Genomic DNA, 15,461 nt, shown 5'->3' with positions numbered 1-15,461 from the left:
GTCTTATTACATCCCAAGTACTTCATTTACAATGAATTACTTTAAAGTGCAGCCACTGTTGCTTTGTGTTCGAAATGTGCCGTTCTGCACATAGCAAACTACAAGCAGACAAATGAGCAGTAAATTGTTTTTTGGCAATGTTAGTTGAGGGAGAATTACTGGCACAGACACCAGGAGAACACTCTGTTCTTCAAACAGTGCCATGGGATCTTTAAAATCCATCTGAATAGGCAGATGGGGCCTTGGTTTAACATCTCAACCAAAGGACAGTACCTCAAACCCAAACAGCAGGACCTTACTGGAGCGTCAGCTGACATTACAGGCTAGTTTGCTGACGTGGGACGCAGAGTCAAGTTTGCAACCAACTCAACCAATCGGACACTATGGCAGTGTTCTAAGTTATTGTATGTCACTTATCCTCATAGTTTGAATGTCTTTTCATTTCAGCAATGACTTCCTATTTTCATTTTCTAAAATGAATGAAATGTTAATCATTACCATTTGCCATAAGGAATTTAGGTATCAGATCTACATTCCAATCTCTGCCTCTTCCCATAGATTCTGGAGGACCCCCGGCAACCTTGAACCTTTTGAACAGCTAAAAGAAAAGGAAAACATATTTAGTTTCATTTTTTAGGTGGATATTTATACCTAGTGCAGTGTTGCTTGCTACTTTTTGTTTTAGAATGGAGGGCTGCATACCCCAACCAATGCCTTGCTTGAGATCCACTCAATAATGTTGTGCTTTGGAGGAGAAGAACTTCATAGAATGATACAGCACTGAAGGAGGCCATTTGGTCCATCGTGCCTGCACCAGCTCTTTGAAAGAGCTATCCAATCAGTCCCACTCCCCTGTTCTTTCCCCATAGCACTGCAAATTTTCCCCATTCAAGTATTTATCCATTTCCCTTTTGGAAGCTATTACTGAGTCTGCTTCCACCACTTTTCAGACAGTGCATTCCAGATCATAACAATTCGCTGCGTAAATTCTTTTTCTTCATGTCACCTTTGGTTCTTTTGCCAATCAGCTTAAATCTGTGTCTTCTGGTTACGGACCCTTCTGTAGTGGAAACAGTTTCTCCTTATTTACTCTATCAAAACCCTTCATGATTTTAAATACCTCCATCAAATCTCCCCTTAACCTTCTTCGCTCTGAGGAGAACCACCCCAGTTTCTCTAGTCTCTCCATGTAACCGAAGTCTTTCATCCCTGGTACCATTCTAGTAAATCTCCTCTGCACCCTCTCTCTAAGGCTTTGACATCCTTCCTAAAATGCGGTGTCCATAATTGGCCACAATACTCCAGCTGGGGCCTAACCAGTGTTTTATAAAGGTTTAGCATAACTTCCTTGCTTTTGTATTCTATACCTCTATTTATAAAGCCAAGGGACCCCTATATCTTTTTAACAGCCATCTGAACTTGTCCTGCCACCTTCAAAGATTTGTGTATGTACACCCCCAGGTCCCTCTGTTCCTGCACCCCCTTGAAAATTGTACCATTTAGTTTATATTGCCTCTCCTCATTCTTCCTACCAAAATGAATCACTTCACACTTCTCTGCGTTAAATTTCATCTGCCATGTGTCTGTCCATTTCACCAGTCTGTCTATGTCCTCCTGAAGTCTGTTACTATCCTCCTCATTTGTTTACTACATTTCCGAGTTTTGTGTCATCTGCAAACTTTGAAATTATGCCCAGTATACCCAAATCCAGGTCATTTATAGCAAAAGAGCAGTGGCCACTGGGGGGTCACTACTGCACACTTCCCTCCAGTCTGAAAAACAACTACTAATCACTACTCTTTGCTTCCAGTCCATTAGCCAATTTTGGATCCACGCAGCCACTGCCCCTTTAGTTCCATTGGCTCAAATTTTGCTAACAAGTCTGTTATGTGGTACTTTAACAAACGTTTTTTGAATGTCCATATACACATCAACCACACTGCCCTCATCAACCCTCTCCATTACTTCAAAGAACTCAATGAAGTTAGTGCAACACAATCTGCCTTTAATTTATTAACCCATACGTTTCCAATTAATTTCATCCTGGATAAAAGTCTCGAAACGTTAGCCCACCACCAACATTAGGCTGACTGGCCTGTAGTTGCTGGGTTTATCCCTCTCCCCTATTATGAACAGGGGTGTAACATTTGCAATTCTCCAGTCCTCTGGCACCGTCCCCTTATCCAAAGAAGCATTGGAAGATTGTGGCCAGAGCCTCCGCAATTTCCACTTTTACTTCCCTCAGCAACCTCGGATGCAGCCCAACCAGACTAGGTGACTTTTCTATTTTGATCACTCCTCTTCATCTATTTTTATCTTATCCAATTTCTCTACTACCGCCTCCTTTATTGAGATATTGGCAGCATCCTCTTCTTTAGTGAATCAGATGCAAAGTATTCATTTAGTACCTCAGCCATGTCCTCTGCCTTCACAAGATGATTTTGGTCCCTAATCGGCCCCACCCTTCCTTTGACTACTCCTATTATTTAGTAGTAAGACAGACTTTTGGGTTCCCTTCTATGTTACCCCTAATCTATTCTCATACCCTCATTTTCTTTTTCAATTCTCTTCTGTACTTTTTGTATTCAGCTTGCTTCTCTGCTGAATTATGAACCCAACATCATAAGCCTCCTTTTTCGGTTTCATTTTAATCTCTATATCTTTAGTTAGTTATTCAGGGAGCCCTAGCTTTGGATGCCTTTCCTTGCCCCCTCATGTGAATTTGTCTAGTCTGTACTCAAACTATCTCCTCTTTGAAAACCCCCCTTGCATTTGTATAGTGTCTTTCATGACCTCAGGACGTCCCAACACGCTTTACGGCCAATGAAGTACTTTTGAAGTGTAGTCACTATTGTAACGTAGGAAACGCGACATCCAATTTGGGCACAGCAAGATCCCACAAACTGCAATGTGATAACGACCAGATCGTCTGTTTTTAGTGATGTTGATTGAGGGATAAATATTGGCCAGGACACCGGGAGAACTCTTCTTCAAATAGTGCCATGGGAACTTATACATCCGAGAGGGCAGACAGGGCCTTGGTTTAACGTGTCATCTGAAAGACACCACCTCAGACAATGCAGCATTCCCTCAGTACAGCACTGGGGGTGTCAGTCTAGATTTTGTGCTCAAGTCTCTAGAGTGGGATACGAACCTACAATCTTCTGACTCAGAAGCGAGACTGCTACCACTAAGCCGTGGCTAACACGTCACTGGAGCCATGGCCTGCAAGATCCTGCTTTCAACTGTACCACTGGGTACACTTGCTGAATGAAGGCTAGGCACTTCCCAATGGAAGGGCAAAGGGAACAGCTCTATAAAAATAGTTGTATTTCAGCAGGGCCCTTTTCAGTTGCCCAAGAGAAGCGGTGACATCTCAGTCTGCTAATAGCATTTCCTGCGTTCTTTTTTGGAAGCCAGAGGAGGAGGCGAGAAAAAAAAAAACAGCACTGAATCCCATCGCTTATTATTTCACAGCCTGACAGAAGGCCCAGAGGCACAAGGAGCAGCCAGACTACCGAAGGCAATGGATGAAGGGAACGGACTGAGTAGTGTCTGGGTTATATTGCTTGTAACACTGTATTGTAGTGACTTTCAGCGACTATATTCCCACAGCTTTCTAATCAGTAAAGTATGTAGGCTTGTGGACAGTGATCAGAAGCAGGATCCCTTCATAAGTCTGATCACATTCGTACTTGTCCTGTTTTGTTCCTGTGCGCCAGAAGTGTAATTGCACTAATAGAAACCTAAAAATAAATCCCATAATTATACCTTGCTAAAAAGCAGAGAAATAAGTGCAGCAGTTAGTCCTGGTCGAAAAATAAACCTCATTACATGCACTACTTTCACACTGGGTCTAGGCACTGGGACCCATTACTTCAGTAATGACCGCTGACAGCCCCATGAAAAATGAATATCTCCTTCCCGTCCTGCTTCACTAACCCTGTAATATCTAAGTTTTAAAATCAACTAAACCAGTTAATGCTTTGCGTTTAGGACACTTCTCTCTTGCCCTCCCTCACTGCCAGCTTTGCTCAGTTTCCCCCTGTAATGAAATACAAGATAAATCTAATATACAGGACTTCCTGTGGATCTAGGCGCATTGTTCAGTTGTTTGGCCAGTACAGGGCAGCAGTAAGCTGGTCCAAATCTTAGCATGTCTGATTCAGTCAGAAAGGCCTACCAGTAACAAGTTGAGAATACATAAAACTAACAGAAAAACCTAAGAAGACCCAGAGTAAGAAAAGGCCACCCAGGCCACCAGTCCTGCTCTACTTAGAGTCCATACTTGACTATTGTAATCCCAAGGGCAATTAGGGATGGGCAATAAATGCTGGCCTTGCCTGCGATGCCCACATCCCATGAACGAATTTTTAAAAAACTGGTTTCCCACACTTTGTTGATTCTTCCCTCCACCTTCTCACTTTAGGGGATACACACAGGGCAAGACTTCATAAGATCTTGACTTGGATCTTGTCTGATTTATAGTGATCCAATCAGAAAGTGTGCTGACAGAACACAGTTATTTAATCTGCAGGAGAATGACTGGAATGTCATCTTGGTAGCGAGAAAAGGAGAAACGGTACAACAATGCGAACCGAAAGAGCAAGTTTAGGAAAGGCAGAGTCACCTGAAATAGAAAAACAAAGATGGCATTTTGGATAGGACTTTTCATTAGAACCAGCAGTCAGTATGGATAAATCCCCACATGCAACTGACTGGTACAGACAACTGCACTAAGATCACGAGGCAGAAACAGGGAGGGGAGAGGATACAACAGGCAGAAGTCACGTGAAGATATGCTAACTATTTTTACAAGGAGGTACAAAAAGGATTTAATTGTCTATTGATAAAATGTTGACAATTATAAATTGTTGAAAAGTGCTGCATACTGTAAATGGATCAACTGATACTGCATCTGTTACAACTCAAACCTTCTCAACAGCAAATACAGGGGCAGTGCAGACAGTTGTCCAAACTGGCAGTTCCAAGGAGGACAACAATGCCCCTTAAGACCACATACATTTTAAAAAGCAAACATGTGAAAAAAAAGTATCTCCTTACATCCTCCAAAGGAGTTATCGAGGCACTTTCTCCTCCATAGTAAGAGTTCCGGTCCATATGTAGCACCTTCTTCCCATTCACCGACATGATACCAGACAAGATGCATTCCTTCGAAACAAAACAGATAAGTAGAATGAAACACCTGAAAGAGTAAGGCTGCTTTTAGGCTGGAAAGAATGAGGGGTTAAAGACAGAAAGACTGTGGTCTCTGGTGGAGATGCTCAACAGTAGTTACGCAATTCCTCGCCAGATAGGAACAAGAGGATGGGGGTGGGGTGAGAAAAACCAGAGAGACCCATCCTGCGCTGTTCTTGAATTCCTCTTTTACAGCTGGTTGTACAGGACTTCAGGGGAGCCTACAGGAAGGGAAAAGGCAGCATACACTGGGTGAATGACTGCCCACTAACCAAATTATTTGAGTGTAGAGCCCAAAAGGCACCATCTTTACCTTCCCCCCCCCCCCCCCCCCTCCACCTTTGTTTACAAATACACTTTGTGAAGACACAAATTGCATTGTGTTAACAAGACTTCAGTGCAATAAAGGATACTTCTTCAGGCCTTCTCCTAGTAAGCAAAAAAAAAGACACCATTAAAAAGGACCACACAAGACAGCACAGTATTATACCAACTGGTGAAACCAATTCGGACATGGCCCACTGGTTCAAGTGAGTCACAGCTAAACTATAAGCTTCGCTGGTCCTGGAAAGCTAATGCTGAGCCATGAAAGAAAGAGAACTTGCAGCTTACACATCCGCACGACATCCCAAAGCACTTCACAGCCAATTAATTACTTTCGAAGTGAAGTCACCATTACCGTGTAGGTAGGTGCAGCAAATGAGATGAATGACCAGTCAAACTGTTTCAGTGGCACTGGTAGAGATTTAAATGTTGACCAGGACATTGCTGTGGTTTTTTTTTTTAAAAAGCCAAGGAATCTTTTACATCCACCTGAAGAGGCAGATGTGGCCCCAGACAGAAGATGGAACTTCAGTCAATGAAGCACTGAAATATCAGCCTAGATTGTGTACTCAATTCCTGGAGTGAAGCTTGAACCCACAACCTTCTGATTCAATCAAGACTGCTACCAACCGAGTGTCGGAACAGCTCTTTCACTTCTAGCATTTAGCTTTGGACCAACCCAAAAATGATGAGAAAAAAATAAGTTTCTCTCTGAAGAAATCTCAGCCTTGTGATTAGTAGATGTGGGCCCATAGTTTAAAAATGTCTGTAACTCAGCATGGCAGCCCCACCGACAGAGGTCATAAAGATACCCGCTTTGAGAAATCAACATTAGTGTGTTGGAAATAGGAAAGAAAAATGTCAACCACTTCTTTCCCTTCCAATATTTTATTTATAATTTTTCTGCAAATGCATGAATAAAAATTGCTAACAGGTCTCAAACCAGGATCCTGACTAATAGCTGCTGCCTCCTCAACCCATAACTGTTCATGCACAGAGCCAGCACCTGTTGGCTCTTGACTGCTACTAATGAGATAATGAGGTCGATTTTCAACTTGCCACCAGGGCGCACGACTGAAATCAATGGAAATGAAAAAACGGGCAGCCGATCTGCAACTCCAGTTACACACCCGGGCGGCAAGTTGAAAATCTACCCCAACCAGGTTCAGTGGTACTGACTAGTTGTCTCGTTGTGTACTCGGGTTAATTTGGTTCTCCTGACTATTGGCCCAAAAACAGTGCAATAGTTTGATCAGGTCCCTCAAATGACACAACCAAATTACACTTTTCAGTCTCTTTAGCAGCCCAAAAAAAGCCTTCAGGTCAGATTTTTCAACCAATTAGGGTCTAACTTAAAACAGAAAATAAACCAGAAAATGCTGGAAAACTACAGGTCAGCCAGCATCTGAAACATTAACATTTCATGAGACCCTTCATTGGAATGGTTCCAGAATGTCTTTCTTCTTTCCATTGCTGACTGACCTACTGTGTAGTTCCATCCTTCTTCCACAACGTGCTGAAATACAACATGCAACCTGCTTTACAACAAGTTATTTTGTGCTGTATAAAATTGTTAGATTTTAATAACAACTTGCATTATGACCAGTAACAAAAATCTCAAAAAAGGTCTCATGGTGATACAAGCCACTGGGTCCTTCAAGATACTGCATCTTGGAATGGTATGACACAAGTTCACACTCACGATACCCTACAGGGCAAGTTCCTGATCTCAGCTATCCTGTTCTGTTAAAGAGAAAAAGAAAAAGAAAAATTGAACTAAAATGTCCTCTGCAGGGAAGATACAAAATTCAACTTGACCCACTCATGCACACTTCATTGGTGCTTTTTTTTTGATGGTCTTCAATGGAGGCCTTGGAGGAGGCTTCCAGCTGCTTTTGGAATAGGCCACCAGCCTGACCTCTTGGCAAGAAAAGTTGAGTGATTCAAGAAAAAAAAGGAAACAAAATAATAAAGAGCATGCTTGTGGAGATCTGGTTAATGCCAGCCCTATGATGTAGGAATTAAATCAGAACTGGCTTAATAAAAGATTACAAATAGTTATAAAATTCTTCAATGGAAAATCCCCACATCCCCTCAATTTATAATACTTAAAAACATATTGCACTTGACATATCTATAAATACTAATGACAGGCAAGGCCATTTTAGTCACTGAGATGGTGACCCAGAGGCTACAGGAGCAGATTAAAGTGGATTAATTGTCGCTGTGTATTTAGAAAAAGGAGAACAGAGGTCCTGGGAACCAGCGCAAATGCAGAGCTGATGAGATTATGATTCAGTATTGCACTTAATAATGCCAGCTGTTTCTAGTGCTGACCTTTGCAATATGTTGAATGAAGGATGAAAGAAAATCAGCTCTCATCACATCCATTCCGAGGAGATATGCTGTAAAATTGTATTATACTGTATGACTGTCACTGGAAATAGAATTTCCTCCCCATCTCTCCCAACGGTTCGGACTCCTGATGAGGGCAGCAGGTACCCTCTGGTGTCTGTTCCACGTGGCCATCTTCACACAATGTTCCTGTTCAACGGCCTTTGCTGGAGAGCATCTGTGTGGTTTGAGCTTGACCACACACACTAGTTGCTTCTTCCCCCTTCCTTCTCTAGTCCTAGGGACACAGATGCCAATTGGAGCTCCCTACTGCCTCCCTAGTTGAGATCAGCTAACAAAAGTACAGACTAGAGAGTTGTTCTAGGATATTCTGGCCTGCATGGCTTTGTAGAACACCATAAAATGAAGTTATCCACGAAGACATTGGGGGAGCTGAAAACTTTTCTTTAAATGTCTCATCAACATTTTCAAAAACAGATAGCAAGGCTAACTTATCCTCAGACTATCACTCCAAAAATTAATTCATAGATGGGCTGTCCAGAGGATTTATATTAAACCACTCATTAATATACTGGCTTGTGCAAATGGACCACTCAGGAGACTGGTCAATGGACTCACTTTCCCTTTAGCAGAGCCATCCATTGTCCATGATTTCAAAGTGAATGACCAAATAATAAAACAATGTGGCATAGCTATGTAGAAAAAAAGGACAAAATTCCTACATTACAACAGTGACTACAGTTCAAAAGTACATCATTGACTGAAGATTTTTAGGGCATCCTGAAAGACGCTGCATAAATGCAAGTCTTTCTTTCAAAATTCCATACAAAAGGCTACTACTTAAGCTGAAAGCTGTAAATCTGGTTAAGAAATTGGCTGAAGGTTAGAAAGCAGCAGGTATTAGTTACATGTGTTATGTCAGGGTGGGGATAGGGATTGGAAGAGGGCCAAGTTAGGTGCCGCAGAATCAGTATTGGTGCCCTACTGTTCTTAATTTACATCAATGACTAGGATTCAAGAAACTCAATGCAAATTAGTCCAATTTGATGCCAAACAGAGAACATTGAATTTGAGGAAGCAGCTCAGGAACCACAAAATGAATTGGACAAAATATGCAAGTGGGCAGAAGAGCAGATGAAATTTAATAAAGACAATCAAGTACTGTACATAAGAAGAAAGAACACATAGCATACATGCTTCATGAATAGTGTTGAAGTAGTTAAGGATGAAGTTAAGAGAGATCTAGATGTTTAAGTAGGCTCAACGGTCAACATACCCAACCACTGGGAGCAGCAATCAACAAAGCAAATAGAATGCTGAACTACATAGCCAGAACAATGACGTACAAATCAGAGGAAGTCATACTCAAACTCTGTCGTGCTCTGGTTAGACCACATCTTGAGACGGAGTCCAATCCTGGTCATCAACAAGCCTGGAGGAAGTTCAGAACAGTCACAAGGCTGATCCCTAGCATCAGAGTTTTGATATAGGAGGAAAGGCTGAAAAATGTGTTTTAGGGTCTTATCTCAAAGACAATATCTCCAACAGTGCAGCACAGAAAGAGTGTCAGCCTAGATTATGTGCTCAAGTCTTTGGAGTGAAGCTTGTACGCACAACCTTTAGACTCGAAGGCAAGAGTGCTACCACTGAGCTACGGCTTACGCATTGTTCATTCAGTTCCTATCAAATGAAACTTGGTGTGCAAGTTGGCTGCCATATTTGCCAATATAACAGCAGTCAGTGCACCTCAAAAGTAATTAATTGGTTGTGAATGCGTTTTGGGACATCCTGAGGACGATATAAATGCAATTTTTTTCTTTTCTCTTTCTTACACCAAGTAGAGACCAGGCTCTGAGGTTAATAGGCCAGTTTTATACCCTTCTTGTCACCTCATCCAATACTACTGCATGACAGATGAACAACACAAGTTCTCAGGCACGTCCACAACACATTAGTACCAATTAGGAATAAAGTGTGCACTTGTAATGGAGTTTGTTTTATTTGGATGTTAGTTGGGGGGAATGGAACACTTTCCACTTACGGCAACTAATATGAACACCAAGCACTCCCAAGTCAGCAAGATGCACAATAAAGCTTCCTCTACTTTGCCCAACAACATGCCTCAGCTCGAACCTCAGAAGAGCACCCTCTAGTACAACGGTGATGCCTTTCCCCCACACCTTCCACACCTACTACTCTGACACCGAAATGAAATTGCCAATGCCAATTGTTTTAACAAGAATTCACAAGACATTTTTCTTGACCACGAGGTGTTCACATAAGAAGTGTCTTTTGAAGCAAGAGGGCAGAAAGACACAAATAGCAAAACAATGTCCTTGTGTTGCCAGTTTCAGTGAATGCAGTGGTTGTCAAAACTTATTGCATCAGAGATCCCTATAAATACTGACACACGCCCAGGAACAACCTGTCCTAACTTCTAAAAAAATGTCAGCTTCACTTCTATCGTAGCATTTATTAAAAATCAGTATATAGCAGCAGACGTAAGTAACATGGTCAGTCAATAAATACAAAAATATTCAGAATTCTCAGTACTCAGTGTGATAAACTCAGTCCCAGATGGACAGAAATCAGATTAGTTCACCGATCCCATTGAGGTATTCAGTTTGAAAACATACAATCTAGTACCATACTACAAGTTATCATCACTAGATTTCCTTGAGCACTGCAACACGATTGTAATGTTTAGTTGCCAGCTTGGACTGTCCCTTTAAGGCCATTGCTCAGGCATTCCTGGTGAAGGCATGGTCTCAAGAGGTCCAGAGATCAGAGAATAATTATTATTGAAAGTTTTGTATATTCGCAGCTGTTTGCCTTCTCTTTTCATTGTCTCAGCAACTTCAGGGTACATCAAGGTCAGAAAAAAAAACAGGAAATAACTTTTTCCAATTTTAAAAAACTGTATAAAATTCCAAATCACAATTGAACAATGGTGAGACAGATATTCTGAAACCTTTTAACATCAATATACAAAGTGACAGTGAGAAAAGTGTAGACGCAGCCCTGGAAAAGTTTGTTACAACAGCATGTTGAGTCATGCATAAATTCCATTTTAAAAAAAAACACCCCTTCTAGTCACTAATAAATCCAATAAGGAATTCAAGGGAAACTTCTTCATCCAGATAGTGATTAGATAGTGATACCACAGAGTATTTGAGGCAAATTTAAGGGGAAACCTAGATAAGTACATGTGGGAGAAATGAATAGAAGGATATGCTGATAGGGCTAGATGAAATAGGGTGTGAGGAGGCTCGTGTGGAGCATAAACACCAGCATGGACCAGTTGGGCCAAATCTGTTTGTGTGCTGTACATTCTATGCAATTCTACTCACTGACCTGGTGAATTGCCTTGTGGGACATATCACCAGATGTTAATGTCCTTTTTAAAAAAAAGTTTCCTTCTGCTGCATGACTTGTTTCCATGGCAGCCAACCAGCATCTAACGATACAGCTCCACGCAGAATTTCCGAAGAACGTTCTAGGTTTCCGTCATGTCCACAAGCGGTGGTATCACTGATCGTAGGAGACATGTCCACCAGCTGTCTGGCAATCAGATTGTTATGTAAATCTGATCCCTGCATGGAGCACTGCACACGTCACCGCCACAGAATAGTGCTGGGTCTCGGAGAGAACTATCACGGCAATGCAGACGTCCTCTTGCAGGGCCAGTAATGTACACAACATTAATACTGGCTGGTTAGAGGAAGAACATGGCAGTAGAGAGCACAGTGGGAAATCAGGGACCCTTCCGGTGTCCGACGACCATGTGTGCGGGAAATGTATCCAGCTGCAGCTACTGACAAACCGCATTGCGGCACTGGAGCTGCGGATAGATTCATTAAGGAGCATTCGCGATGCTGAGAACGTCGTGGATAGCACGTTTAGTGAGATGGTCACACCGCAGGTAAAGGTTGTACAGGCAGGAAGTAATTGGGTGACCACCAGGCAGAGTAAGAGGAGCGGGCAGGCAGTGCAGGGGTCCCCTGTGGCTGTCCCCCTCTCAAACAAATATACCGCTTTGGATATTGTTGAGGGGGATGACTTATCAGGGGAAGGCAGCAGCAGCCAACTTCCTGGCACCAGGGGTAGCTCTGCTGCACAGGCTGGGAGGAAAAAGAGTGGAAGAGCTATAGTGGTAGGGAATTCTATCGTAAGGGGAACAGACAGGCGTTTCTGTGGCCGTAAACGTGACTCCAGGATGGTTTGTTGCATCCCTGGTGCCAGGGTCATGGATGTCACTGAGCGGCTACAGGGCATTCTCAAGGGGGAGGGTGAGCAGGCAGAGGTCATGGTCCACATTGGGACCAACGACATAGGTAGGAAGGGAGATGAGGTCCTGCATCAAGAATTTAGGGAGCAAGGTAGCAGATTAAAGAGCAGGACCTCAAAGGTTGTAATCTCTGGATTACTCCCAGTGCCACAGGCTAGTGAGTATAGAAATAGGAGGATAGAACAGATGAATGTGTGGCTAAAGAGTTGGTGCAGGAGGGAGGGTTTCAGTTTCCTGGATCACTGGGCCTGCTTCTGGGGAAGGTGGGACTTGTACAAGTCGGACGGGTTGCACCTGAACCAGAGCGGGACAAATATCCTTGCGGGGAGGTTTGCTAGCACTGTTGGGGGGGGGTTTAAACTAACTTGGCAGGGGGATGGGATACAGAGTGGAGCTACAATAGGGGGTGATGTGCAGCCAAATATAGAGAAAAAAACAAGTCAGCTTGGAAGACAGGGCAAATATGTGAGGGCAAGGCTGGATGGCATCTATTTTAATGCAAGGAGTCTTGCAAATAAGGTGGATGAACTGAAGGTGTTGATAAACACATGGGAGTATGATATTGTTGCTGTCACAGAGACATGGTTGAGGGAGGGGCAAGACTGGCAGCTCAATATTCCAGGGTACAGAATCTTCAGGCGAGACAGAGGAGGAGGTATAAGAGGAGGGGGGGTCGCAATATTAATTAAAGAATCAATTACTGCCATAAGGAGGGATGATATATTAGCAGGTTCCTCTAATGAGGCCATATGGGTGGAGCTTAAAAACAAAAAGGGGGCAAGCACTTTGATGGGAGTGTGCTATAGGCCCCCAAACAGTCAGGGGGAGATAGAGGAACAGATATGTAGGCAAATCTCAGAAAATTGTGCAAATAATAGGGTAATAATAGTGGGGGATTTCAACTTCCCCAATATTAACTGGGATACTCAGAGTGTAAAAGGCTTAGAGGGTACAAAATTCTTAACGTGCATCCAGGAGAGCTTTTTGAGCCAGCATGTAGAAAGTCCTACAAGAGAGGGGGCGGTACTGGACCTAATTCTAGGGAATGTGGCCGGCCAAGTGGAAGAAGTGCTAGTAGGTGAGCACTTTGGTGACAGTGACAGTGACCATAATTTGGTGAGATTTAAGGTGGTCATGGAAAAGGACAGGGAGGGGCCGGAAATAAAGGTTCTAAATTGGGGGAAGGCCGATTTTAATAGGATAAGGCAGGATCTGGCCAAAATGGACTGGGATCAGCTGCTTGTAGGAAAATCCACATCGGAGCAATGGGAGTCTTTCAGAAGGGAGATTGAGACCATACAATGGCAACATGTTCCCATAAAGGTCAAGGGTGGTTCCAAGAACTCCAGGGAACCTTGGATGTCAGGGGATATAAGAGAATGGATTAGGAAAAAAAGGAGGGCTTTTGGCAGATACAAAAGGCTAAAGACGGAGGAAGCCCTAAAGGAGTACAAAAAGTGCAGGGGGATACTTAAAAAAAGAAATTAGGAGATCAAGGAGGGGCCATGAAATAACACTGGCGAGCAAAATAAAGGAAAATCCTAAGATGTTTTATAAGTATATTAAGGGTAAGAGGATGACTAGGGAAAAAATAGGGCCCATTAGGGACAAAAATGGCAATCTGTGTGTGGAGCCAGAAGATGTAGGAGGGGTTCTAAATTAATTTTTTGCATCTGTTTTCACTATGTAGAAGGATGATGTAGACATAGAAATACGGCAGGGGGACCGTGATATACTCAAACATATTAACATCGAGCGGGAGGAGGTATTGGCGGTTTTAGCAGGCCTAAAAATGGATAAATCCCCAGGCCCGGACGAAATGTATCCCAGGCTACTGTGTGAGGCAAAGGAGGAGATTGCAGGGGCTCTAACACATATATTCAGAACCTCTCTGGCCACAGGGATGTGCCAGAGGACTGGAGAACCGCTAATGTAGTACCATTATTCAAGAAGGGGAGTAGGGAAAAACCGAGGAACTACAGGCCAGTGAGCCTAACATCAGTGGTAGGAAAATTATTGGAAAAAATTCTGAAGGACAAAATTAGTCTCCACTTGGAGAGGCAAGGATTAATCAGGGATAGTCAACATGGCTTTGTCAAGGGAAGATCATGTCTGACTAATTTGATTGAATTTTTTGAGGAGGTGACTCGGCGTGTGGATGAGGGTAACGCAGTGGATGTGGTATACATGGATTTCAGTAAGGCCTTCGATAAAGTCCCCCACAGGAGACTGGTCAAGAAGGTACGAGCCCATGGAATCCAGGGTGCCTTGGCACTTTGGATACAAAACTGGCTTAGTGGCAGAAGGCAGAAGGTGATGGTCGAAGGTTGTTTTTGTGACTGGAAGCCTGTGGCCAGTGGGGTACCACAGGGATCGGTGTTGGGTCCCTTGCTGTTTGTGGTCTACATTAATGACTTGGATATGAATGTAAAAGGTATGATCAGTAAGTTCGCTGATGATACAAAAATTGGTAGGGTGGTAAATAGCGAGGAGGATAGCCTCAGTCTGCAGGACGATATAGATGGGTTGGTCAGATGGGCGGAACAGTGGCAAATGGAATTTAACCCGGAAAAGTGCGAGGTGATGCACTTTGGAGGGACTAACGAGGCAAGGGAATACACAATGAATGGGAGGACCCTAGGCAAGACAGAGGGTCAGAGGGATCTTGGTGTGCAAGTTCACAGATCCCTGAAGGCGGCGGAACAGGTAGATAAGGTGGTAAAGAAGGCATATGGGATACTTGCCTTTATTAGCCGAGGCATAGAATACAAGAGCAAGGAGGTTATGATGGAGCTGTATAAAACACTGGTTAGGCCACAGCTGGAGTACTGTGTGCAGTTCTGGTCGCCACACTACAGGAAGGATGTGATCGCTTTGGAGAGGGTGCAGAGGAGATTCACCAGGATGTTACCAGGGCTGGAGCGCTTCAGCTATGAAGAGAGACTGGGAAGATTGGGTTTGTTTTCCTTGGAGCAGAGGAGGCTGAGGGGGGACATGATTGAGGTGTACAAAATTATGAGGGGCACAGATAGGATGGATACTAAGGAGCTTTTTCCCTTCGTTGAGGGTTCTATAACAAGGAGACATAGATTCAAGGTAAAAGGCGGGAGGTTTAGAGGGGATTTGAGAAAGAACTTTTTCACCCAGAGGGTGGTTGGAGTCTGGAACTCACTGCCTGAGAGGGTTGTGGAGGCAGGAACCCTCACAACATTCAAGAAGCATTTGGATGAGCACTTGAAATGCCATAGCATACAAGGCTACGGACCAAATGCTGGAATATGGGATTAGAGTAGAC

At 43.3% G+C, this 15,461-nt stretch overlaps 1 protein-coding gene across 1 annotated transcript in view; it reads right to left on the bottom strand.

Moving 5' to 3' along the window:
- LOC137334017 (rab GDP dissociation inhibitor beta-like) overlaps window positions 1-15,461 on the bottom strand; it is a 59,340-nt gene that overhangs the window by 27,957 nt on the left and 15,922 nt on the right. Inside the window, exons 2-3 of the mRNA XM_067998426.1 lie at window positions 5,065-5,172; window positions 499-598 (exon numbers count right to left, since the gene is read on the bottom strand). Coding sequence (XP_067854527.1) covers window positions 499-598; window positions 5,065-5,172 — 208 coding nt within the window. The remainder of the gene's footprint in view (window positions 1-498; window positions 599-5,064; window positions 5,173-15,461) is intronic.

This window comes from Heptranchias perlo, chromosome 17, assembly GCF_035084215.1.
Source record: "Heptranchias perlo isolate sHepPer1 chromosome 17, sHepPer1.hap1, whole genome shotgun sequence".
In the NCBI taxonomy this organism is placed as follows: Eukaryota; Metazoa; Chordata; class Chondrichthyes; order Hexanchiformes; family Hexanchidae; genus Heptranchias; species Heptranchias perlo.
The sequence above is the reverse complement of the archived record's forward strand: the minus strand, read 5'-3'. Positions and strand labels throughout refer to the sequence as shown.